This window comes from Colossoma macropomum, unplaced genomic scaffold, assembly GCF_904425465.1.
Source record: "Colossoma macropomum unplaced genomic scaffold, Colossoma_macropomum, whole genome shotgun sequence".
Classification (NCBI taxonomy): Eukaryota; Metazoa; Chordata; class Actinopteri; order Characiformes; family Serrasalmidae; genus Colossoma; species Colossoma macropomum.
The window spans coordinates 6551388-6579241 of record NW_023494794.1 but is presented as its reverse complement, the minus strand read 5'-3'; the positions used below and the strand labels follow the sequence as shown (position 1 = coordinate 6579241).

At 38.5% G+C, this 27854-nt stretch overlaps 1 protein-coding gene across 1 annotated transcript; it reads left to right on the top strand.

Moving 5' to 3' along the window:
- The first annotated feature begins 190 nt into the window (after positions 1-190).
- rabl6a (RAB, member RAS oncogene family-like 6a) lies at positions 191-26089 on the top strand. The gene is given in 17 exon segments (XM_036579977.1): positions 191-307; positions 2474-2865; positions 4584-4718; positions 7379-7426; positions 8491-8543; positions 10700-10791; positions 11450-11590; positions 12976-13081; positions 14473-14576; positions 15259-15626; positions 17026-17188; positions 19324-19527; positions 21444-21642; positions 21644-21685; positions 22363-22552; positions 22632-22690; positions 24135-26089. Coding segments are annotated over 16 exon segments (2220 nt in total). The 5' UTR covers positions 191-307; positions 2474-2735; the 3' UTR covers positions 24321-26089.
- Positions 26090-27854: the final 1765 nt, after the last annotated feature.

Below are 27854 nucleotides of genomic sequence, written 5' to 3'. Positions count from 1 at the left end.
ATGCATCATCTCACATCAAAACACTCTGAATGACTGTGTTTACCTCCCAATCACTGAATTATTCAGAGATTTTGAAAATCCCCTTTGTTGGCAACGGTGCAGTCATTTCATCACCTTGCCACTAGAGGCGCTGTAGCATGAGGCTTCCATAAACAGATGAATCGGTCTCTCATCACTGGATTCTCCAGCAGGCACTCGGAATGATGATAGTACGGAAATGCTGGACACAAGTAAAAGGTAAATGATGCTGTGAACCATTCGGGCCGAATCGCAAATACTCATGGAGAGGAAGAAGACAATCTGTAAGGTAATATTTAAAAAAAAAGCCGATATTGCTCGGCCGGATTGTTGTTTGTCTTGTTGGTTTGAATTAAAGCCGCTGACACGTAGCTCAGTAACGTTAGTGGGCTATGAAGCCGAGCAGCCAGCTCATATAGCTAGCACCTCCGTTAGAGCTGTGTCTACCTGATGTAGCTGATGTTCTGAGTAGCAGAATAGGTTCCTGCTGAGAAACAGGGAAATAGTTGGAGAGCCGAGGAGAGAGAGAGAGGTAGGTTAGCTGTTTAGGTTATGTAAGGCACGGCTAAATTTTCTGCCTGTCTGCCGGAATGCTTTGGTTCGCTTTAGCTAAGTTCCGAAGCGAACGGCTTGCAAGAAGTGTTTATGATAACGTCTGGTTTAGCATACTGGGATACACACTGAAAAATGGTTCTTTAAGGGTTCTTTAGTAAAGGGAATGGTTCTGTTTTGAGCCAGGAGTTCCATATAGAACCACTTCATGCTTAAATGGTTCTTTGCATGGTAAAATCGTTCTTCAAATTGATGGAGAATGTGTTGTGTATGGTTCTGGATAGAACATTTGTGAAAATGGTTCTATATACCACTAAAAAGGGTTCTGCTGTTATGATGTCAAGCTAATAAATGAAGAACCCTTTTTTGGAGCTGTATAGGACCTTTTTCAAGAAGATTGTGTATAGTACCATATACAACACATTCTCTATCAATCTGAACCATTTCACCACGCAAAGAACCATTAAGCATGAATTGGTTCTATATAGAATGCATGGTTCTAAATAGTACTATTGACTTTGTTAAGGAACCCTTAAAGAACCATCTTTAAGTATGTAAGTAAAGCTATGTGGCTGACATTCCCCTTTCAATATTTTGTACGTTCACGGTAGGCCGTTGTAAATAAAATAAATAAATAAATTTTAAAAGGATGCTTTTAGATTGCTTACCCACTAAATAATAAAAAATCAAATAAACTATTTTAAATCAGCACGCAGCGTGTAGAAGACATGCCTGTTAGACAAACTCTGTCGGTTAGAGGATCTCAATTAACGGCTTCTGTACAAACCCTGAAGTTTCTACTAGAGCCTGAGTAGACTGATAAATCGATGTGATGATCAGTTATTAATCTCAGTGTTACTGAGCTCTGCTAAAGCCTGAGTAGACTGATAAATCAGTGTGATGATCAGTTATTAATCTCAGTGCTACTGAGCTCTGCTAAAGCCTGAGTAGACTGATAAATCAATGTGATGATCAGTTATTAATCTCAGTGTTACTGAGCTCTGCTAAAGCCTGAGTAGACTGATAAATCAATGTGATGATCAGTTATTAATCTCAGTGTTACTGAGCTCTGCTAAAGCCTGAGTAGACTGATAAATCAATGTGATGATCAGTTATTAATCTCAGTGTTACTGAGCTCTTCTGAGGGATGATCAAACTAACATTCTCCTCAATAGTGGCCATGTTTGCAAGTAATAAGCTTAGCGCTGGTGTTGTACTGGACTCATGTGGATTATGGGAGGAGAAGTGGACTGAAGCAGGTGATGAGAAAAAAAAATGTTGAGAATTTTTGGAACTTCATTTAAATGATAATAAGTTTCATGAAAAATTTACTTTACTAGTAATAGTGAGGAACAGTGTGGATTAAGTAAAAAGTTTTTGCCATGTGCCTTACCAGTATGTATCCTAAATGTATTCTGAATAAGTAATTTTTATATATTGTAGTGGAATATGTTACTAAATATATTTAGGACAATATATTCCGTATTCTGTATTTCTTTTTTCCTCTGTTGATATTTCACAAAGAAATCCAGTTTGATATGTGATTGTTGAGCTTTAATGTATTCTAATGCTATTCTGTTATTGTATAAATGGTTATTTGTAACCACCAATAATGAATTAAAATGTGTTTTATGCAAAAAAACCTTCTCAAAACTGTTGTAAAACAATGTATCAGGCAACATATTCATAACTTTCTGTGGGGTAGCTGTTAGAGGCATTAAAAGCTTTAGATGTCTGGTTCCTACCTCCACGTCTGGCTCAGTAAGTTTCTCTAGAGAGGCTGATTTCACATCAAACCACTCTGATTATGTTCACCTTTTGACAGTGTAGTTACGCAGGAATATTTTATAAATACCTGGCAGAAATTGTCTAAATTTCATCATTTTGTGTTTTCTCGTTCCAGATGACACCAGCAGGGTGTAAAACAGCCATATAACTGTTTTCAGCAGTAAGAATGGCTCGTACATATCTGTACTGGCTACAGTAAACAGTATAATCAACAGTTTGGTTGGCTTAGGTGACCTCCAGCTCACCTTATGAAAACGTATTGGTCGTCAATATGACTTAACAAGCTGAACATTTGTCAGTGGGACATTGCAAGGATCATATAACAATAGACTAGGTTTTAACTTTGCAAAGACATTGTTAAGACACTTTGGGTCAAGATGTTCACCGCACTGAAGAAGCTGGTCGGATCTGAAGCAGGGCAGTTCCGGGACAAAAACATACCTGCTGGTCTGCAGTCCATGAACCAGAGTCTGCAGAGGCGCTTTGCCAAGGGTGTGCAGTACAACAGTGAGTATAGCGTTCGGTTTACTTCACTTTACTTTGTCTTTTGCAGAAACAAGTTGCTATAAAAGCTTTAGCGAACGCTGTGCCTGCCAGACAGGGCTTGGCACCGTCTGTACTGGTATACTGTGATGTTGAACCCTCAACTTGTTTTTAAAAGATATCTAATGAGCATTACATCCATGATGTAATGCCCATGAATAAGTGTTCCAGGTTGTTTTTAGCTTTTTAATTATATTTTGCCTTACTTATCATATCCAGAACTTTAGAGCTAACTGCAAGGTGTGCTGTTTACTGTGAGCTTCAGATTGTTTTGTAACAATATAGAATCCATAAATAGATCTGCCTCACAGATATAGCTGCCTCACAGCTATAGGCCCGTCAGTATCTTCTCATTGATCCTGTACTGAATGGGTTACTTGCAGAGCAGTTTGCTCTATGTGGTGATCTAAAAAATGCATGAATGATATATGATCAGGCCTGCTGGCCTATTTTTCCAGTCCCCTGTAGTTTCTACCTGGTGTTTTTGTCTTAGCTGCCTGGATGCTACTTCAGTGGCAGCATTCGTTGTTTGAATACCTTCACGGCAACATTGTGGTTTTGCTTACAGTTGTAAGAAAAAACGTTTGGCCGTTGCAAAAGTTATGGCACATAAAATTAGTCTATGCACTAAAATTAGCAGAATTCCATCTTTAAATTCCCTGTAGTGGATTTGTTAATTTATTTTTACTTAGAATATCAACAAAATATGTTATTTGACTTGGGTTTTTAAACTTTTACATACAACTGTAAAAATGTAGCTTAGTAGTTTTAAAAGAAGAAATATCGGATCAGTATCAGTATCGACCGATACATGGGGCATCAGTAGAGAAAATTAGTATCATGCTCCGCCCACACAGGTGCAGGGTAATGTAATCAAAACTCATAAGACATTTTAGAGTCATTAACATTTTGATGGACGATTAAGGGAAACAAGAATTTTACCTTTTAAATATGATGTGATAAGTTGTGCTTAGTATGATCAGGGTACCTGAGATAACAAGGTGAAAAAGGTCAGTATTTATTTTGGGTAGATTTTTTTGTAACAGGCCGTTATAAATCTACCTAAAATAACTCTCAGAAAAAAATCATGACTGTTGTCCTTGCATAACAATAGTGGTGATGGGAAATAGCCAGTGACACTTCAGGAAGCACACTCTGGTTTCCTGTAGTCAGAACCTCATAAGAAGCAGTTGATTTTGGCATGGTAAAAATGTAACATGCCTCAAAGTGTTTCATAAAGCCTTAGTAATGTCCTTATCATTCTAACCGCACATTTATACTAGTCTGCTTAGCATTTTAATGATTTTTTTGTTATTTAAATGTATCACATGCCTTGAGATGACAAGGCTCATACACATATTTTTTAACCACTGTCATTGTCATTTTAACTCCTGCAGACAAAAATAGCTTACATAAGAGAAACTGCACATGAAGAAGAGAGTCAACCACAGTTCAGAAACATAAGCAACAAAATGCTTTATTAAGTTACTTACCCCACATCACTTTGTACTTTTTTTATCTCAGCACTGCTGTCTAAACTATAGTATATTTCTGTCTGTCTTTCTGTGCTTGTACTGATAACAATTAGTAAGCATCATTAAGTCATTTCAGGTGTCATAGATTTATAATTACAATTATGTGTGCCTGGGTCTTATCATTTTTGTTTCTTTTTATGCGCGCAGTGAAAATAGTAATCCGTGGAGACAGGAACACTGGAAAGAGTGCGCTGTGGCATCGTCTCCAGGGGAAGAAATTTATTGAGGAGTACATCCCTACGCAGGAGATCCAGGTCACCAGCATTCACTGGAACTACAAAAGTTAGTACTTCAAAGGAAAAAGAAGTGTACGCATGTTGGCTGGCTTATTTCAAACATATAGGGATCACTCTACCCAATTGGCTCAAAGTCAGAGTTCAAAATGTATTTTGAACTTTTAGCTGACTTGGACTTTAAAATCCTTTTTCTTTGAGTCGCTCTATGCTTTAATTGAGTTTAATGTATGAAAATAAATGATTGAACGCTCCAATTTTGTAAAACAAAACAGTTATAACACTACTGAAACATTACCAAATATTTCAGTAGAGACAATCTTTGCTTTTTTTTTTTTCTTCATAAATGCTAGCCAGTACATAACCAGCAAACACAGCTTTAGACAGCTGTACACACATAAGGGTTTACTAAATTGCAAGAAATATGTTTCAATAGTGACAGTTCTTAATGTTACACACTGATTTTCAGACTTTGGGACACATTTACTTCAAAACAAACAAATCTAACTGCTCACCATGTGGCCATGAGGGACAGGGATGCAGTCTCACTTTCTGCTCTAAAATGCAGGGGACTAAACACTGTGTTTCAGTAGTGACATGAAAACATGGGACAGCATTTTTGGCATTTTTGTTTTTAAATTAAACTTATTATAAATCACTCAATGAAATGAATCAGAAAGGTTAAAAACTGGTAAAAACTGTAAGTATCATTTGTACAAGGTGAAATTTAGGGGTTAGGCTTTAAGACAGACACTCCTAATAGAAAGTACCCCATAAATGATGATTTTCTATACATCTAGCTTATTATGATCTGTTGGGGTTAATGCCTTGGGTTTTAATAGAACATAAAATAAACCTTGTAAATACTTAAGGTATTAATACTTAGTATGAATACTCAATAGTCTTGCAGTTTGGACTAATTTGAAAAACTGGTCCATATACATATCTCGTATTTTAGAATAATTATAGCCAATAACGTCGAGGGCAGAGAATGGCTACGGCCCACACATCAACTAAACAGTCATTTACCAGACATTGTAGCTGATCTCATGGCGTCCTGCTTTTGTTTGAATCAGATATTTTATTCTTAATTTTTTCTGTGCTAGATTAAGCTGATACTACCTTTTTACAGCTCTTTTTGTTCATCTTTAATGATCAAGAATGCTTTTGGTGTCTGGCTGTTGTGGAAATTGACGACATGCTTGACAGAACATCCCGTCCTTCTTGAAATCATACTCCAGCAGCACATTCTTGTTTCCGCTCGACTCTGAATTTTCTAATTAGTTTTTTCCCCACTGTTGTCATGGCTATCTGACCCTGTTACTACCTCATGTTGTATCTAGGGCATTGTGAGATCAGTAACGTGGCATTTAAAATAGTGAACCAGTAATGGATAAAAGCACACAGAACAGATACATAAGAGCTTTTGACACTATTTTATTAAAACCAACCACAATAAAAATGCTGTGCTATGAAACCTGGCACCACAATGGAAGAATCAAACTGTAGACGGCAGCAAAGAATAGGACAAAACAAAAGTACTTAGCTAAACTACAAAAGGAACAACAAGCTACCTACATTAAACTTACATGTGGCTCTGACCTGGGAATGTACGGGCATGCCCCTCTTACCTGTTTGAAACCCCAGGTGGGACAAATAATCAAACAATCTCTTGTAAAACAAAGTTAAAAGTGTGCAGGTAACATTCCAAACTGAAGTACTCTCCCAACACAAGAGACGATCAAGTTAACCAAGTTAAGGGGAACTCTGGTAAAATACCTAAAACATGAGCACATTCCCAATACAAAAGATTTAAAACACAAACTAAAATACAGCACACATGTGGTAACAGTCCTCTCTGTCTTTAGCCATCTTAAATGCAGCTTTTAAGCTCCTCCCGTAATTACTCCAGTCAGGATTGGTAGTCAAAGGCCCTGATGACAGAAAGTAGGCACACCTGTCAAGATAGAGACACAAAACCCAAAATATGTGCTTACAAGTAGCAGACCCGCTGACAGCAAAGCCTTGTTATAATAACCCAGCCATTGTGGCAGACAGAGTTCTTGAAAGGAGTTGTCACCTGACATCGTGTTAGCTATCATGGTGGTAATGTTAATGTTACAGTTGCTGATTTCCAATTAAATCTGATTTGGTGCAGCTAGTTTGAGGTCCAACCAGTCAGGCTCTCAGTCTCATGCAGAAGAGTGAAAAGTAATGTGACAGAATTATGAAATGTTTTGGCCAGGCACATCAGACAATATCGACACCTGCTGAGGAAAAAAAAACTTTCTGTACAAGATACCAGATCATCACCATCTACTATTTCTCTGCTTAGCTCTAGTGTTGGTGCTAGCATTTGCTTATTAGCTCATTCAAGGCAGCCTTTATTACAGAGACACAGTAACCAAAACAGATTGACCGTGGCTATTTTTGAATAATAAGACATACACCTGCACGTACATACAAAAGTGCACCTCTGTAAACTGCTTTTTTTTTGTGCTACTGATTTTGAAGGCTGCTAGCACCAGTGAACCAATTTTCTATGTTAACTTGTCACGATACATTAACATCAAGCGAGTAAGTTTAAATTATGTGAGTTCATTGACTTATATTTACTTATACTCAAATATCAAAATTAGTCAGAATAAACATTTGTGGTTTGGACTGTTCTTCCTGACAGGCTGTCATTGTTTTCTGTTTTATCCTCAGCAACAGATGATGTAGTGAAGGTGGAGGTCTGGGATGTGGTAGATAAAGGTAAGCTTTTAATGAACCCTCTGAAGCCAATGTCCGTTTATAAGGAACATTTTTAAGTACAACGAGAACCAGCCGTGATCAGAATATAAAATTCTGAATGCTGTTTTATGCAAAATTCTTATGCTGATGGAACATAACTAAAAATCTTAAAATGTTGCTTTGTTTGATAAGCTATATTACTGTTGTCATCTTGTTCCTGCTCTGCAATACCAATAGGTCAAAAGATTTCTCTGCCGGAGGGCGTAGGTGAGCACTGACTGTCGTGTAGTAGACAAACATAGGTCTCTTGTATTTGCAGTGTCCACTTCTCTTCCCTTCTCTTTCACTCAGATGTGACTGTGTTTGAACTCTAGAGGGACTGTGCTGTTTGCTATGGTGTGCACTAGTATAAGCATACAGGACAATAGAAGGACAGTATAGGAGTACTCCAGCATTTTCAACCTACCTCCCAAATGTGTAGTTTAATTACCACAGACAGTAATTTCAGTACTCAATAAAAGAACTGCAAACCCATTGACTCGAAACTAGGTTGAAAACATGGAAGTATTCCTTTAAAGAGTGTGTGGAATTGCCTTACATATTGGTTGAAGAAGTCTCTCTGCTGCTCAGGTTACAAATTTTAAAGACTGATTATTGAAACCCTTAAGCCCACTATTCATATAAAGAGTGTTTCAGCCCACACAGGTTTTTGAATGAGGCACAATACAGGGCAGCCAGTTAGAACAGAGCTCATTTACATATATCAGTCTTCGGGCACAGAAACAAAAACAGCTTGTTTAATTTTAATGAATAAAGAAAGGCTGGAAAATGGTCAGTAATCTGTTTGAAAATATGAGTAGCTGTCAGCCTTCCAAAAACCTGGTTGTAAAATTCAAATAATTTTTAAAATGTTCATTGTACAGCACATTACAATGCAGTGTCATTAATACCAAAGTGCCCTGTTGATCAGCAGTGTAAACGGAACAGACTGCACTACACACTAGTTGCTCTCGGCTAATTGCTTTCAGATGTTTTTGATGTGGTGCAGTGATTTCCTTTTAACCTGCACTTCTTTCCCAAAATAGGCAAGGGTAAAAGACGTGGAGAAAATTTGAAGCTGGAAAACGAACCTCAAGAGGTAAGATATTTCCTGAGATTATGAAGAGCCAGTAAAGGGCAGTCTCACCATAGAAAGTCACTGAAACTTGTTGAACTGAAACTGAAAATGGTTGAGACTGTGATGTCCTAAAACATCATATCATATATCTTAAAATGTAGGGTATAACACTATTGCTTCTGACCCATAAATATGGGAGACCAGCATTCGATTCCCAGCTCAGGCAGGAACACCCCTGCTGCAGTAATAAGAGTCCTTGGACTAGACTCCTAATGTTACATTTGACTGTAATTATAAAATGCTCTGGATTGTGTGCTAAGTAAATAAATGTAGGTGAATTTTGAGTGAATGTTTCAGAAATGAAACATTTAGAATTGTGTTTTGCTTTAGTAAGTGAGTAAATGAAGTATAAACTGATCAGATAAAAAGTAGTAAAAGTATTCAAATTTGATACATTTGACAATTAAAATGTTTGAAGATGGAAAACTTATCGATTTTTATGAAAACACACACTTCACTGCATCGTTTTTTTATCAGTTCGACAAGAAAAAGTTTTTTTTAAGAAGCTAAATGCTAGCAAGTCTCTAGTAGCATGCAACAGCAGTGCATTTAAAGAGGACAAGAGAATCTGCCTGTACACCACACAAAAACAGCACTGTGATTTATCCTATTTTCATGTGAGTTAAGTAGTGCTTTCCTGTCAAAGACACAGTAGTAGTCAGAGGTCAGACTCCATTCCTAACCGTCTGTAATAGAGCTCTGAAATGAGACAATAATGCCTTCAGTCCAAATTCTTTCAACTTGTTAGCTAGCCTGCTGGCCACTACATTTATCACAGATAACTAACTACAGCATGCTGGCTAGCAAGCTGTCCATCTGAAGCAGAAAAAACTTCACTAGGCATTACGACTCGTGCAGCTGAGTACATGCTCGGATATGAAGCTGTTTCTGAGGGCTTGGTCATCTACATTTGGTCATGTAAAATCTAAAACACGCTCATCCCCTTGTTCACTGACGAGTTGAACAAAAATCTGATTTAATTTTTTTAATGTGTTCATAACATCGCGTTTCCTCTGTTGTCCTGCAGCGCTCACCAGTGACACACTTAAACGTCTCAGCAGCCTGCTCAGGGTTGCCAGATTGGGCATGATCCCTTGGAATAGCATTTTACACTACTTGCTATGACAGTAATCGTTTATCAGTGATGTTTGTTTTTCCGTAATCTTAGTAGTATATTAATGTTTCATTAGTTAATGACAATAATTACAGTAGGAATAATATTAATAATTAACAAGAAAAGCTTTTCTTAATCTCATAAATGATTAAAATTTTCAAGTTTAGAGATAATATTCAAAAAGTGTTCAATAGCTGCAGCTCTAATGAAAAGTATAATTTGCATTAAAAAGTAATAAATTGCAGTTTATTGCAAGATGTCAAATCACAATTCTTAGCATATAACAGATTTTTGCATATCACAATACATTGCATCATGGGGCCTCCAGTGATTCCCACCCCTAACAGAGGCAGTGTCAAAACTGATTTGGCAGTGTTTCGTGCTGGTTGATTGTTATGCTGCTATTACATATTGCTGTTGTTCTGTGCCTCATAGCAGAATTGTTGCTGACGACCGCATGAAGCTTGTGTAAATGTTACCATGGTGATAGCATTACTGTTTTTTTTGGCCCGTATGCGGCACAGTGGTGTGAACCACTGTTTTATTCCAATTTGAACACATGCTAACATTTCCAATAGTGTGTTTTCTTTGAACTTCGGAACTTAAACTATGACCACTCAGCATCTGTGTTTCCGAAAAAATTAAGTTCCGGTTTATTCTGCCACTGCGTATGGAATAAGTTCTGCTGGCGGTGGCAGAATTTTCCATTGCTGTTCATTTAAAAACAATGAAATATATGGTTTGCCATCAACTGTCTACTGCCAGCCTGTAAACTCAGCATTCGTGTGAATCACCCTCAGAGAATGAACTGCCAGGGAATCTCTCACCTTATAGTGAAATTAGTGGAGCTTAATGGCTAAAAGCTTTACCAAGCACCTTGCTGTCTCTCTCATTTTAAGAAACTGTTGGATGACCAGAATTCATTGATGTAGTATCACTACTGCATAAATGTGTGTTAACCCAATAAATATATAACATCAATACTGTTCTCTTCTTCATGCAGTCAGAAACAGAGATGGCTCTAGATGCTGAGTTTCTGGATGTTTATAAGAACTGCAATGGGGTGATCATGATGTTTGACATAACCAAGCAGTGGTGAGGATGAATTTAGCTCTCTTTCTTATTGTGCCTCTACCTCCCTGCCTGCTTAATGTTATCTTTGCTTCCTCTGTCTCTGTCTGTCAGCATATTTTTACTATATCTTATTTTTGATCTTCTTTCCCCAGCTCCTTTCTCCCTCTACCTTTATCCTTCCTCTTTGGTCTATTCCTTACTGTATATTTGATCCCATTTGTTTGTGGTAAGGATACCAGAGCTACTATCTCAGTGAAGCTTGGCACTGTTGTGAAAGGAGGAGGAGGAGGACAGGGAAGCACAATGAATGTTCGCTGTCATACATTTACATGTTATACTGGAGGAAGAAATGTAAAAATCCAGTATCGCTGATGTTCCAAGGCTAAGCTGTACTTTGATTCGTTCACAGTTCTCTTTTAATTAGTAATGCATTAATAGCCGTACCAATTAAACATGCAAATACGAGGCCACCACCGAGCTAAAGGAGCCTTAAGTAAACTACCCTTCTTTCCAATTTAGTTAAGTTTAAGAGATTAAAAAGATTTCTTTTAAATTTCTACAACTGGTTAAAATGTGAGGTGGATCTGTATATTGGCACCTTCACCAGTGACACCAGTGCTGCGTCAAAGGTTTTGCACAGTCCTTAGTAAACATGTCTCTCTTTCTCTCTCCTCAAAAGGACATTCAACTACATCCTGAGAGAGTTGCCCAAGGTGCCCACACATGTGCCTGTATGTGTACTGGGTAACCAGCGGGACATGGGTGAACACCGTGTCATCCTACCCGATGACACCAGAGACTTCATCAACAGCCTTAACAGGTGAGTCTTGCTAACAACGCAGTTTTTTTGTTATACACGGTATTATTCTTCTATTAGTGGTAATTCTTGAAACATGTAAATGTGTAAAATATTGTAATAAAATGCCCAGTCAATAGAATAGAAGATATCCTTCATTCACATGCACCCAGGTATGGTACACACATGCTCTTAGCTACTGCTAATGAGTTCAGAAGAGCATCATTGACCTCTCTGTCTGAGTACCCTCCTTTTACCCTCCCATCACTCAGTGTGATGCTAGCCAACATAGGCATCTGTTAAATAATGTAAGAGAATTGGCAAATAGCATTCTCCTTGTTGCGTTTGAAAGATATGGTTTAGTTTCTTTGTACTGTATAGTTGGTGGGGGTATGGCAATGCATGTGCAGTGCTGAAATAGCCACGCAATTTCTTTAGCATTGCATCTTTAGTAAAGGCCTATGTTTTTTGTTGAATTATTGAACATTTTTGTTTTTGTTTAACTCTGAATCAGTCAATATGACATGCAAGTAAAAAAGACAGTCGGTATTGCGCAACATTGAAAGACTGTGACAGAGGTCACAAATCCTGCATGTAAACAACCTAAACTGCAGTGAAACACAGTTGTTCCAAGAAACATTTGCGTGAGTTCAAAACACTTTAATCCAGTAAATTTTAAGAAGCACTCAAAATCCAGACTGGAACTCTGTGTATCTCCGTGGACACTCGGCAGAAACAGAAAACCAGAGGTTATAACTAAGATAACACTGCTCTAACTGCTAGAAAGAGTGCTTTCATAATGACATGTACCTGAAATATAGTAAGATACATTTTTTTGCATTCATAAGCTGTCTTCATAGACTTCACTGTGTCTTTACCTCTCATAAAGGTGCTGTCGTTTCTCTTCCACTGTGAACTTCTATGGTTTTATGGTTGCTTCAGAATCAGTTCTGAAAATGTCAACGTGCTCCTAGACTCTATATAAAAAATATACTACTGTGACTGGTTCAGGTTTTCTGGTTAGTAAGACTGCCTTTTGGAGAAACTAGACTGTTACCCTTTACGTAAAAAAACGTTACTGTGTGCATTTTCACATTTTAATGTGTATAACCATATTTCTGTTCATCATTTTATAGTAGGTGAAAAGCTACCATAGTTTTTACTCTGGGTTTTTTCTGTGGTAGAGCTCAGTCCATAAAAGGTTACTTCAGGTTACTGATACAGTGGAGATTCAGGCAGGACTAAAATCACAGAGATACTCTGATAATAATTACATGACCGCAGTTCCCCATGTTAAACTAATCCTGTCTGAGTCGTACTTAAGTTAACTATTTATAATCAGTCGTTCAGAGGAGCAGCGGTTGATATTACACCCAACCTCTCACTGACCCTGCCATCCTGTCTTGCAGACCTCCTGGCTCCTCCTACATTCATTATGCAGAGTCCTCCATGAAGAACGGCTTCGGTCTCAAATACTTGCACCGCTTCTTCAACATTCCCTTTCTACAGTTGCAGGTCAGGAAAGAGTCGTGTCTTTAACGTTTGTATTTTCAGGTGGGTCAGACAACAGCAGTGTGCCACTGATCTAGAGCAAACTGAATCTCAGAATACTGAAACTTTAAGGCACTGACCCTTATGCAGATTATATTGGACACCGGCTTTTAAGCAAAGTGGTAAGCAGCAATGAAATCCACTAGAAATGTGTTTGATACTCTGTGTATTGTGTTGAAACATTATATGGCCAAAATTATGTGGACACCCCTCTTAATTATGGAGTTCAGGTTTTTCAGCCACATTCATTACTAACAAGTGTGTAAAATCAAGCACATAGCTATACTCCATATATCTCCATAGACAAACATTGGCAGTAGAGTGGGTCATACTGAAGGGCTCAGTGAACTTTCTGGCTTGCTAGACCTGCCCCATCAACTGTAAGTGCTAGTATGTGAAATGGAAGCTTCTAGGAACAACAGCTTAGCCACGAAGCAATAAACCATGCAAAGTGAGAAGCCAAATGCTGAAGTGTGTAGTATGTAAAAACTGCCTGTCCTCTTCCAAACTGCCTCAGGAGGCAACATCAGCTCAAGAACTGTGCATCAGGACCTTTATGAAATGGGTTTCAATGGCCATGAAGCTGCACACAAGCCTAAGATCACTATGCACAGTGCCAAGTATCTGCTCTGCAGCATTGGACACTTGTTCTCTGGAGTGATGAATCACACTTCACTGTCTCACAGTCTGATGGAAGAATCTTGGTTAAACAGATTCCAGGCAGATGCTACCAAATGCATAATGCCAACAGTAAAGTTTGGTGGGGGAGGGATAATGGGGCTGTTTTTCAGGCTTTGGACGAGCACCCTTAGTTTCAGTGAAGGGTAATATTAATACAACAGCATACAAAGACATTTTAGACAATTATATGCTTCCAATTTTGTGGGAACAGTTTGGAGAAGGCCATTTTCTGTTCTAGCATGACTGTGCCCCAGTGCACAAAGCAAGGTCCATAAAGACATGGTTTGATGAGTTTGGTGTGAAGGAACTTCAGTGGCCTGCACAGAGCCCTTACCTCAACTCCACTTAACACGTTTGGGATGAATTGGAACGTCGATTGCAAGCCACGCCTTCTTGTCCAAAATCACTTCCTGACCTCACAAATGCTCTTTTGAATGATGGCGCTGATGGCACAAATTCCCTCAAACACACTGCAAAATCTTGTAGAAAGCTTCCCAGAAAAATGGAGGTTGTTACAGACACAAAGGGGACCAACTCCATATTAATGCCCATGGTTTTGGAACGGAATGTCCTACAAGCTCATATAGGTGTGATGGTCAGGTGTTCACATACTTTTATCCGTATAGTGTAGCTTTTTGTTTACTATCAGCAAACATGCACATTTCTGTGTGCAGAGGGAGACGCTGTTACGGCAGTTGGAGACAAATCAGCTTGACATTGATGCAACCCTTGAGGAGCTTAATGTTCAGCAGGAGACCGAGGACCAGAACTATGACATGTAAGGTGCAAGCATGTAAACATCCCAAATGTTAGGGAAACTAATTTTGATGCTTTTCAAAATTTTAACTAAATTAATTTAGTGATTAATTTGTGGAGGAAATAACTAACTTCATAGTGGGGCTGCCACAATTAGTTGTGTTTTAAATAATAGTTATGTGCAGTTAAAACCTGTAAAACATACTTTTATAAACAGTAGACCTAGGCAACATCAAAAAATTTGTTATTGTGACAAATTAGGTCACAATCACCCAACTAAACGTGCCCTGCCCCGAATCATATAAGTGTGTTCTTAGTAGAAAATGTGTTAACTTACCTTCGTTTGGAAAATCCAACAGAATCTGTAATTTGACCAGGGGTATTTAAACCTTTGCGTACAGGTATGTATAAATGTGTTGGTTTTTGTGTTATCACAAAAGCAATGAATTCAATTCAGTTGCTATTTTTGCAGCTCAGTTTGCATATGTGGGCCATATGGACTGGGAGGTGAATGGCACACTTTGAAAGGTTTCCGTACATGTAATAATGTTTATATACTATGTCAAATTTTGTTTTTCCGTAATATGAGTCTTTTAATTGGAGCAAATTGCAATTCCAATTTTGAATTATACTTTACATATACATCAGAAATTTCATATAGTAGCCAACATGATGCAAGTGATTTTTCCCTGTTCTGTTTTCAGTTTCATGGAAATGATGGAGGCACGCAAAGCCTATGGCTCTCCTGCTCCCTCGAACAGCCAGAGCCCTTCCTCAGGCTCCCAGTCCCCCATCGTCTTGCCTGGTGCTGCCTCCCCCAGTAACTCCAGCCCTAGCACCCCCCAGGCCCCTCTCCCTGTCCCTCCTCAGCCCCATCCTCTACCAGACACCCATCCTGCACACTTCCCACTTCAGTCCTCAGCACCCCCAGTACCCAAGAGCCACCCTCCCTCACAGACTTCGGAACCCACCGCTGCCACCCATGTTGCCCAAGCAGCTCCTCCTGCTCAGAAACGAGGCTTCATTTCCCGCCTGTTCGGCTCCTCAACTCCAGAGTCTCCAGACAAACCAGGTAAGGCTGTACACAAATTAGCTTTATCACTGGTCCCAACCAGTGCAGGTACTCTTATCCAGAGCAACTTACAAAAGGTGCAAACAGGAAGCCAAACCGACACGTTATTTCAGGGTTTGGATGGCCATGAAAAAGGAAAAGTAATGGATTATAGAATTTTAGTTTTCCTGGCCTGGAACGAGTATGAAAAATAAGTGCTGCAAAAGTCTTGGAATTTCTGAGACCTCAAATCCCACCCCCCGCACCCATTCTGTTTGTCATCTAATCAAATTTGAAACAAATTGTGTAGATCACAAAAAAACAATAGGAATGTACAAATCCAATTCCAAAACAGTTGGAACAGTTGGTCAAATGCCAATAAAAGCAGAAAGCAGTGATTTGCACATTTTTTTGACCTGTATTGCATTGTAGGTATTTAGGTGTTTATGTTTGCCACTGTGTTACATCATCTTTACTTTTAACAACACCTAATAAATGTTTAGGAACTGAGGACACAAATTGTAGTTTTGAAAGTGAAATTGCATCACTTGTTTGACATTTTTTTACAACATTTCACATAATTTCTAGTCTTAAATGGCCCTGTCCCAGCTTTTTCGGAGGGCGTGTTGGAGGCATCAGTTTCAGAATGGGTGTATATGCATAGAAAAAAAGGCTTCAAGCTGAGATATGCAACAAAATACTGACCTACATAAAATACTAAATACTGACCCACTTTAAGGGAAAGAGACACTAATGTTTGTTCCACTAATATTGTGTGCTTGTACTTGCCTTAATCAGTTTTCAATTAATTACTGGGATCATTCAATCATAGCGGTTGGTATAACTTTTCTGATGGAAATGAATAAATAAAAAAAAAAATCAGAAATTAATAAATAAACAGGATACAAATTGTATTCAGACTACTGTGTAAAGTAACTGTGCATTTAGTCATGTTACTGTATTGTCTATGCGCTTATGAAATGGGGAGTTAAGTGGGTAGAGATACTTACAGCTGTGCAGTCCTGTGCTGAGGTGACACTGTTGTTTTGATTGACACTGACTCTTAAAAATGTCCCACATGATAGCCTGTTGGGTCCTCTTCTCAATTTATGCATTAAGATGTCCTCTGTAGGTGAGGAAAAGAGTCTAGTAATTAAATCATGGGCTTTAGCAACACTGCTGACACAGCCAAACATGATATCTCCCTCTGGATGTTCCTGTGTGTATATACAGTGTTTCTTAAATTAAGTCATACATCTTGACCTTTTATGGCTGAATGTCTTTGGCAGACACTTTAAAAAAGAAGCCAAACAGGATTTTTGAAGCAGTGCCACTGAAGAACCTTTAATCTTGAGAGTGTAGTTAGATAATACTTGAAGATGAGTTTTGCATGAACATGTACTCTCCCTGTTCTCTGTAGAAACAGCAGCCTGTGAGGCCCCTAAGCCCTCAGGGAAGGTACAAAATGTGGATGACTTTGTGCCAGATGTAGGTCTGGACCGGAGCTTTCTGGAGGACAGTGGAGAAGCAAACAAATCCAGAAAAAAAGCTCCGGCAGCAGCTCCTGCTCAGGACAGTGACAGGCAAGCCATCAGTTCATTTTTACATATATTGCAAGTGTTTACACACTATTATGACTGTTCTACTTATATATAGAAGCACAGAGCAGGTGTTATTTGGATGGTGGATCATTCTCAGCACTGCAGTGACACTAATGTGGTGGCTTGTTAGTGTGTGTTGCGCTAGTACGAGCGCAGACCTGCCAACCTTTATGCATTTTGCGTAGCAGGTACACATTTTGACATCAGAGTACACTGATACGATTTGTCACTCTACGCAAAAAGCTGGTGACACCTGTGAGTTCAGTTGTGCATGTGCAGTGCTCAAATCTGCAAGAGGAAGCAACGTCTCATCCTCCATCTTCTAGAAAAGTGTAAGAAGAGCTTGACCAATCATAGCCCAGCGACCAATCATAGCACTGGGTTCATTCCCTGGGGACAACAAATGCATAATGTCAGTAATTTCGAGAGACAGCAAATCGACAGCATGTTTTTAATCCGTCTTGTTCGCCTTCTCACTCCGCCTGGCTGATTCCAAAAGGGAGGAAGGTGCTTTTTAACTCCTTTGCATAGGTAAATGGGCTGAGGCTAGAGCTGGGCGATATGGCCAAAAACGTTATCACGATAAACAAAATTCATATCGTTCTATATCGATACATATCGCGATAAATGTCAAATCATGATTTCTTTCACGTTTGAAGGCTGATTTTGCTCCTGGGTGGTTAACTGTGGTTTTAAACTATCACTTATGGTCCGATTATGACAAACACTCGGCAAACAGTGGAACATTTCACTAATCTGTCATGGAAAAGTGGGAGAAAGTTTCTGAGCTGTTTTTATCAGCTGGAAAAGCACAGCTGCAATTTTTGTAATAGTCATGATTTAAGAAAGAAAACAGATTCTTTTTAGCTGTCTGGTGACGAGCACTTGGCTACCCCGTTACAAATGCTAAACAAGTGGCCAACAACAGTGGTAAACTCTTTAGTTTCTCAACAACGTCAACTCGGTTCGGTAGGTCACTGCTGTCACTCCTACCACATCCATGTCAGAGCATATCACAGTATTCAGACACCAGCTAGCGACGGCTGGGTTTCTCTATGCTATTGCAGTAGTTTAAGGGGTGAAACGTTCGCTGTGTAAAAGCATTATCTGCAATGTGAATCTCTCACACCAGTCACAGAGTCCTCCTTTTAGGTATGTTTAAACTGAAAGTGGTGACTAATACTAAAATATGACGGTTTGGCGCTGTAACACGGCGCTGGAGACGTGATTTAACACCGCTGAAGTTGTTAGGATGCACAGAAAGAGGTGAGTTCACTGTAGGACAGTACAGTTACACCACTGATCTCGTCACTCACACTCGGTCACAGGAGAACAGATCGCCGGTCGCTCCACTCAAACAGGGACTGTATAACTCCGCGTTTCAGCCGTTGCTAAAGTATATTTGGCGACCCTTTTTTTACTCATGGCCCCCTCCCTCTCTAATCAAGTCGGAGGAAAAACTCGGAAGTGCGCCCTCTCCTGGCGACAGCAGAGTAGTGTCGCTTTCCTTGCAGTAGAAAACACCACCAGGGCTTTCGCTAAAACGTGGAAGTGTGAGAAAGGTGTATTATATCGAACATGTCGTATCGCTCTATCGAGGAAAAGTTATATCGCAATACTTATCGTTATCGTTTTATCGCCCAGCCCTAGCTGAGGCGGATGTGGAACGTTGAAATTGTGAATTGAGTTAACTTAACATGGACCTGCCAACCTTGGGAAAATATTTAACGTTAATAACGTTAACCTAACGTTACGTAATTTGCAAGCTAGCTTGCTTGTTCACCAGGCATTTACGTTGGCAAAGTAATGTTAAGTTATATTGTCTGTTTGTCACAGATTGTTAAACATGACTTTTCACAGTACTGTTCATAATTATTATTGCAGCCAAACCCATAACTGTAGAGTGTCAGATCATGGCAGGATGAAAAAAAGTGAGTGCCTATGCCGTTACTGGGAGGTGTGTGTGTGTGTGTGTGTGCGTGCCTTACAGTTAAAATAGGAGGAGAACACTGACAGGGAGAGAGAGAGCACCCCTGGTCAACATTTAATTTGACCAGGGCATACACATACACCAAATAAAGCATTGTTAATTTACTTCTTATTCATGTTAAATTTAGTGATGCAGAGGGGAGAGGCGGGAATCCACTGGTCTCAGGTTTCCAGGACGATTTGGACCCAGACGATCAAGAGCCATCCCGGCCTGTGATTAAAGCAGTAGCTCCAAGCTTGGGCATCACCCTAACTAGTGATGAAGAAGATGAGAAGCCTACGTCTGCTGCCGCTCACAATAAGGACCTCAGCACTAGCTTTGACACAAAAGGGTACGCTATTTATTTCATTTATTTATTTATTTTTTTTTTTGAAGGTTTCTTAAATGATTATGAATTACTTTGTTAATTAAACCTGTGCTGGGGTTGAAAATGAAGCAAAATGTAAGAGAAGTGTGAAAGAGTCTAGAAATATGTCCTAGAATAGTAATCTTGTCAGAAAACATCTTGTCAGTTTGAGTAGCAAGTTATGCTAAAATGTATTAATCTTTTTTAATTAGTCAAATGTGAACAACCCTGTCCCAGGTCTTAAGGTTAAGGACATATGCCTGGAGAAGATCTGCTTTTGTTGTTCTAAAGGGGGCTTTTATTTTGTTCTACAGGACAACTTTTATCATTTGTCTAGTGATAAGCAATACTGTTCCAAGTAATATTATAAACGCTGAATAAATGTTTTAGTCTTTATGTACAATTCTTAACCTGAGCTCTCTAATGGATGTAGGATTAGCTTTACAAAGTAAAATATTTATAAAATATTCCAAGAATATTTGTAAAGATTCCAAAAAATTATTGTTTAGGTTCATTTTAAGGTCTGTTTCTTAACTATTAGTTTAATGGTAGTTATTAGTAATACTCTAGTAAATAAAACCATTTCATTTGTAAGCAAACTTAGAAGGAATGTTGTAACCTTTCAGTTGTAAACGTGTGAAATGTCTTAATTTGACGTTAATCAAGAAATATGAACAGGTAATAATGATCTGAATTCACAATAACTACACATGGTAGTAAATGCGAGTATATGGTCACATTTCAGTTGCAGGCATACTCATACATGTTATGTGTTCTGAATGCATGTCCTGTTAATCAGAATTCATAAACAACTGACAGCTAATTTTACTGTGTTCAAAAGTATATAGTAATATACATAATAATTAATCGCTGAGGTCTGTAACACATGAAGAGGATATTTAAAAGCAGATCAAGTGAGCTGAAGAATGAAAAGTATCTGAAGAAGGCATTTGTCAGCTTTTATGTAACTTTATATAAGTATATATAACTTAGTAAAACTTTTTGTTTAGTATGATCATATGATGAAGAGATGCTTACAGATGTTTACAAATTCGTTAAAATTAGTGTGCAAATTATACAATACATTTAAAAGATCTTTATTAATGAATTTCAAGACCAAGACTAAAGTAAAACATACTCATTCTTAATTATCAATACTGTTCTGTTTGTAAATGCTTACAAATCACCTGGAAACAACTTCCAAAAAAATAGTTATATTTAAAAGATCGTTGACTTTGCAAGACTATAACTGAAAAGGAACACACTTAATAGCCATACCTTTAATAAGTGCTTACAAATAATATTTACAGGTCATAAAGAGTTAAAAATGGACATTAGCTTCCAGACTTTGTAGCAAAATACAATGAAATACTGTATTTTAAGAAAATGGTGTAAAATTACAGTGCTACTGCATTTACTACCTCATGTTTGGTCATTGTGAATTCAGATAATTATTATCAGTCCATATTCCTTGATTACTGCAAAATAAATTTAAATGTGCTTGCAACTGAAAGATTACAATTAATTAACATTTAACTCATTAGTTAACAAACAGTTAATAACTAATTCTAAAGAGACCTTGTTAACATATCATAAATACATTATATTTCTAGACTTGCCTACAAATGATATGTTTCTATTTACTATTGCGTTATTAAATGCCTGTTTATTGTTAAATAATTCTTAAGAAGTAGATCTTAAAGTGTTTCAAGTGATTATGTTCTGAATCTATATTTGTCATTGCATGAGTGTTTTCTCTTGACCAATGTTGTCCAACCTTCAATCTCATTCCTCTGTATTACACTACTCCTGTGTCACACTTCTCTGCAGGTAGGCCCTGGATATAAATAGTTCTGGTTCCTTAGATAATCTAACCTGTATGTGTTTATTTTTGGTCTAAGATTCACAGTGAATTCAGCCAAGCAGCAGTCGACCAAATCTAAACCCACCGAAAGGCCTCACAGCTTGAAAACTTCATCCCACTCTCCAGGGCAAAAGCATGGTCGTAAGGCAGGGGGCACAGTCAAGGCAGAATCATCTGATTCTGATGTGGAGGGTCCTGTGGCCCAGCAGATCCTTTCTTTTGTTATGGATGACCCTCGACTTTGAGAGCAAGGAACTTTGTGTTATTACAAAGCAGAAGGTAACAGAAACTGTTAAAGAGCTCTCACTACATGCATTGCTTGCTGTAGTAACAGCCTCTACTCTTCTGGGAAGGCTTTACACTAGATGTTGGAACATTTGCTGTGAGGATTTGATTGTGTTCAGCCACAAGAGCATTAGTTAGGTCAGGTACTAATGTTGGTTGATTAATTCTGCCACTCCAACTCATCACAAAGATGTTTGACGGAGCGTCATCACTCCCTAGAACTGGAGTACCGCTCCTCAGCCCAAAGCTGGGGGGCTTTATACCCGTCCAGCTGACGCTTGGCATTGGGCATGGTGACTCTAGGCTTATGTGTGGCTGCTCAAGAGCGTTCCTTTCTAATGTCAATGCTTTGCTATGGAGATTATACAAGCTGTGTGTGTGCAGTTGAATGCCTGTGTCAGCAGTGGGAACACCTTAAAGTAGTTGAATTCTCTCATTAGGAGGGGGTCTGGATACTTTTGGACAAAAAGCGTAGTTTTTCTTTCTGAAAGCACAAAGCTTTGCAGAAGACTATTCCATTATAACAATTACAGCCCAGGATCCATGATAAGCTTGTGATTGGATTGCTGCTGTAGTCTTTTTTTTCTACATTACTGCTTATTTTGACAGTGATGAAGTAATCAGTTTCACTCTTTTTTTTGTTCTCGCTACATGATTCCATTTCCAAGCAGTCTCAGTCAATTCCAGCACGAGATGACATTTCCGAGAAGTCAGATGATGGTTTTGTATTAGCTGGGCTCGTGGATCCCCCGAAAATTACTCCTTCCCCTTTCAAGAGCCTCAACAGTGACATCGACCTGTTTGACCTGGGGTTTGAAGAGAGTACACCGAAGGGCAAAGACAGCAGTGAGGACCAGGAAGGTAGGGTCCACCTTCTCTGTACTCTATAGTGAAATTGCATGGGTTCTACACACTTCTGAGCCAGTGTTATCCTTTGCAGACAATGACAGCAGGCACTTCTCAAAGGACAAGAAGAAGAAGAAAAAGAAAGGCAAAGAGGTAAGGATGAATAAGCAATGGAATCTTAGACCTTTTTACACCTGGTCTTAGACCTTTTTACACCTGGTCTTTTTACACATATGTCTTGAGTATCAGGATTGCACCTAAGATGCCTCAAAAACAGATTTAAATCTGCTTAGTCAGACCACTTCAGGAAGTGCACTGGACACATTTTAGCCAGATGTACAAGCCTAAATACAGTCCTGAGGAAAAGTCAGAGACCATAAATTATTTACTAAATAATCAGTTTAAATGGATGTTAAATACATTCACTTTCATAAGGAAGGGGGGAGGCAAAGGAAAATAAGTGAAGAAAACAGGATTCGTTTAAAAAATATTAAAAGATGTTGAGAACTCAGGAACTGCTAACCATAGTGCAAGGCCTCATAAACCACCAAAACTGTCGCCATCAGATAAACAGAACTTAAAGCTTTCATCTTTGAGGAAGAGGAGGAAAATCAAACTTCAATTTTGCTTCAGATCTGAATAAATCCACATGTGCTCCTGTCCATCCTTCCACTGTGAGAAGACAACTCAACGCTGTGGATCTGAAAGGATGTGTGGCTGTCAAGAAGCAGTTACTGAGAAAAGGAAACAGGCAAAAAAAAAGGAAAATTTGAAAATCAAAGAAAGAAGCGGCTGTTGTACTCAGAACAATGGACTGACCACCCTAAAGTCCAGCCCTTAACATCACTGAATAAATGCATGTGATATTGTTTGCATGGTAAGAAGCAGAAAATGCTTCTAGGACTGAATGGGAAAACTGAAGCAAACTGAATTGAATAACTGAAAGCAAGTCTCCTGAAAAGAATGGAAGCTTTATATCCCGATGCTGAAAAATGAATAGCTTTTACTTAATAACTGTTTGACTGGAGATTATTTAAATGAAGGATGGTTTCTGACTTTAGCACAGTACTGTACATCATTGTACATACTGTCCCAAGCCACATTTGACAACCACATATTATCAGGATAAAATCCAGATACACGTAGCATTGGACTAACCAAGTGTAAATGAGGTCTTAATATGCCAGTGTCTTATCATTTAAAGGGGCACTCCAGCCAAAATGAGAAGTTTACCTATCTCTGCATTTATTGTAAACATGCCTGCTTGCCTCTGTAGTCTCTAGAGTAAGGTTTTCTGGTTAAACGAATAATCTGATGATGATTCTCCTCCCTAGCTGGTGAATGCAGAACATAGAATACTGAACATGTTATTGCAACTGTGTAACTGTTGAGCACTGCAGTCCCAGTGTTGAATGTATTTGTGTAATGCATGCTGGGTATTGTAGTGAGAGAATATTAAAGAATGGAAACATGAAAGCAATATAAAAAATTGGACTATGTTGAGGCTCAGTGATACCAGTGCTGCACTACAGAATGCTGAATAACCTAGAGATCCAAAAATATGTTTATTATTATTATTTTATTTTATTTTTTCTAGGAGGATGAGAAAAGCAGTAAAAAACGACACAAACACAAGAAAAAGGACAGGGAGGAGTCTGGGACAAGTGATGAGAAAGAAAAGAAGAAGAAGAAATCGAAAAGCAAGAAATCTGGAAACATGGATGATCTGGAGGCCTTCCTTGCAGGAGGCAAGAGTGAGGGAGGAGACTACGAGGAACTGTAGGACTTCAACAGCCCAACCAGGGTTCGCTTTTCAGTACCAAGATGACGGTCAGATCAAGCCATGCCTGGGTCCTTGTCTGTATCATTCCAGCTTTTCTGATTTCACTTTTCTTCATTGAAACCCTTTCATCTCGCTCTTATCTTTACTGTTTTCAGCTGTGCAAGTTTACAATGCACCAACAGTAATTAGTTGCACACTTTCATCATGTCAGTTATTTATTCCTCAAGTGATTCCACAAGACGAGACTCAGCCCTGTTCAGCTGTATCAGCTACTTATACACGGTAAAAGGACGTGAAGTTAACTCTACACATGCAACACTAGACCCTCAGTGGCTACTTATTGTTTTGGAGGAGACAGTGCTATAAGGAAAATTTCTCTTGCTGCTTTAAAGAATATGAAGTATATTTGTTATTTATGTATACCCGCCTATTCCGTTTAGCAATGATGCAACAGGTGTCAAGATGTTACACAAGGTTTTGAGATGGGGCATCATGACTCGACTGGGACTCGCACGTAATTGACTAGTGACTCGACTTGACTCTGACTCAAGACCAGCGATTCACGACGGCTTCTTATTCGACTGCTTCTTGTTTGAAACTTATGTGGTGCAGTATCGACATTCTAGCACTGACATTCAGCTTTTTATTCATCAGCCTCTTGTTCAAATTCTCCCATTCCACCTTAAATGGTCATTATAATGCCTCAGGCACCAGAATGTAACTGCTGAACCATTTAAGGTGGAACAGGACAATTCAAGCAAGAAGCTGGCGAATGTCCTTATCAGAAAATGTTACCAGCGTTAAAAGAATGTTGAGTATATTTTAATAGCCTAAATCACCTTATCAGGGGGGTAAATAGTGATATTAAACTGAGTCTGTGCTGAATCAACATTAAACACGCATTAAAACACTGAGTGCTGTACTATGCTGTACTAATGCTTGGTTTTAGAACCCAAATTTAAGGATCATGCTCATTATTTAGCATATATGCTGACGTCTTGATGTCAAAGAAGCGAAAACACATAGACAAATGAAACTGAGAAAACATGACCACCATAGGCTTTTGAAAAGGGGGGCAGGTACAGTTGGTTGCAGTCTGCAGCCTCACTGTTATAGGTTACACACTGTTCTGTTAATGCAGTAAATGAGTGGATCATTTAGTTTCTAATCTAATATGTGTGACTTTGCTGCAGTCATTAGTAGACATTGTACCAGATCCGTTCTCCTGCAGCTCACAGTGGAGGTTCTGTACGTCAAGTAACGAGCACTACGTACAGTAAATGCTGCAGTAAGTGTTGGCTAGCAAGTAGCTTTGATAGCAAGGATGCTAACTAGCACAGTAGCTCTTATATTTGAAGTTTTAATAAGTTACAGATTACGTTCCTTTAAAACGTAAGTTTCAGCTGGATTAGTTAGTGTGCTAACTAGCTAGATTCTGTGCTGGAAGGCTGAACTATGGGCTAAACTACAGTCTGACCAAACGTTTCAAACTATTTTTGCTACATTCCTTCAAATACTGCATTTAGCACATATAGGGCTTCAGTTCTGTCAGACTGAAGGTTTTCTATGATTAAAAGCTAGTTTTGAACCTGACAGATTTTTAGTAGGGTTTTATCTAAAAACCTGTCAATGCTTGTAGCTAATAATGATGCTAAACTAGAACACTCTACTAAAGACTTGAGACTCATGCAACTCATGAAATTTCAGCCTGAAAAAATGCACAAACAAAGCACATTAAATTAGGACAACCTTAACGCAGTAAATGAATAAAGCCTTTAGTTGATAACCTAATGTATGTGACTTTGCTTGTCAGTTTTGCTATGGTCATAAGTAGCTCAGACTGCAATGCTGTTCTCCTGCAGCTCACAGTGGAGTCAGGTTCTGTATGGATCAAATAATGAACCTTTTATTACAGAAGAACCTGATGTCTGATGGACAGAACAAAGTGCTACATGCAGTAAATGCAATGTATGAAGGAAAGAGGGAAAAGAACTTGAAACTGTTGGCTAGCAAGTCATTTTAATAGCAAGTACGCTAGCTAGCATGTTGTGGTAAGCTGAAAGATGACATTTCAGATTATAAGTTTCAGCTTGGTTAGTTATTGTGATAGCTAGCTAGCTAGCTAGCCTACATGCTCCATAAATTACAGACTAACCAACTGTTTCAGGTTGTTTTGCTTCTTTCCTTTAAAAACTGTATTTACTGGGTGTAGCGCTTCAGTTTTCAGTTTTTCTATAATAAAAGGCTTGTTATTGAAGCCACGTCAAACCTGACAGGTTTTTTTTATTATGAGTTTACCTCTGTAAAGTGCAGTGCCCGTAGCTAATAATGATGCTAAACAAATACTATTGAAGCAAGACTTGATTCACACTCTAGAAACTCGAGAACATAAATTGACTTGACATAAATTGACTTCTATGACGAGGACTTTACACTACACTGCAGTAGCTTGTTTGAGCGTGAGTGTTTATTTGTGTTTGTATAATGTGTGTTTCTTTACTGACTAAACATACAACATTTTTACATTGTCTTCACATTCAGTGTCTTCCAGTTTCATATAGAAATTTGCGTGGCAGTTGTGCCAGACTTCACCTCTTATTAGTGCATTTACTGAATTAGGTTACTACATAAGCACATTTGGTATAAGAGAAATATTTTCCATTCTACTATAATTTTTGCTGTTAATGCCTTAAGTGGTGGTTTGTTTTCACACTAAACAGTATGTAAGCCTTTACAGGTGGTTGCACTGCAAATAATGGCAGAAGTATTTCATCCAAGTAGCTACATAACACTAATGCAGCCAGCTTCCCACCAAATTGTTTTAATGGGTGTCACCATCAATTATATTAGTAAGCAAGTAATATACTGATTATTTTGACCACAAAACATAGGCCTAACTGAGCAATGACATACTATGCAGTGTCTTCATAAGATTTCATAATGCTTTAAACATTAATAAAGAAATCCTTTGAAAATGCTTAAGGATCATTCCACTAACCTGCCCTATCACATCATGGATTTCAATTTAAAAAGTCAACTAAAAACTTAGTTTAATTCATACAGCAATGCAAAATTTCATGCTTCAAATAGTTTTTAGTTCTGTATGATTTTAACTCCATTAGGCTCTAAATTGCATCTTAAATATTGAGTTTAACTACACAATGACTGAAAAGGCTTTTCTCACTCTGAGAGAGACCACTAGAAGACATTTCAAATATCATCATCTACAAAATGGTAACTTTACAAGAGGGCAAAAACACAGCCACAGTTTGGCATGTCAGAAGCCATTTAAACCTGGTTCTGCATCATGCACTGTATGTCCAAATGTTTGTAGACACCGTCACATCCAGCGTTTCTTCAGAATTCAAGGGTTTTAATAGGGAGTTTGTCCCCCCCCTTTACTACAGTAACAGTCTTTACTCTTCTGGAAAGGCAGCACTAGATGTTGGAACATTGCTGTGAGGATTCGATTGCGTTCAGCCACAATACAATTGGTGACGCTGTGTGATGATGTTGGATGACTAGTTCTGCCAC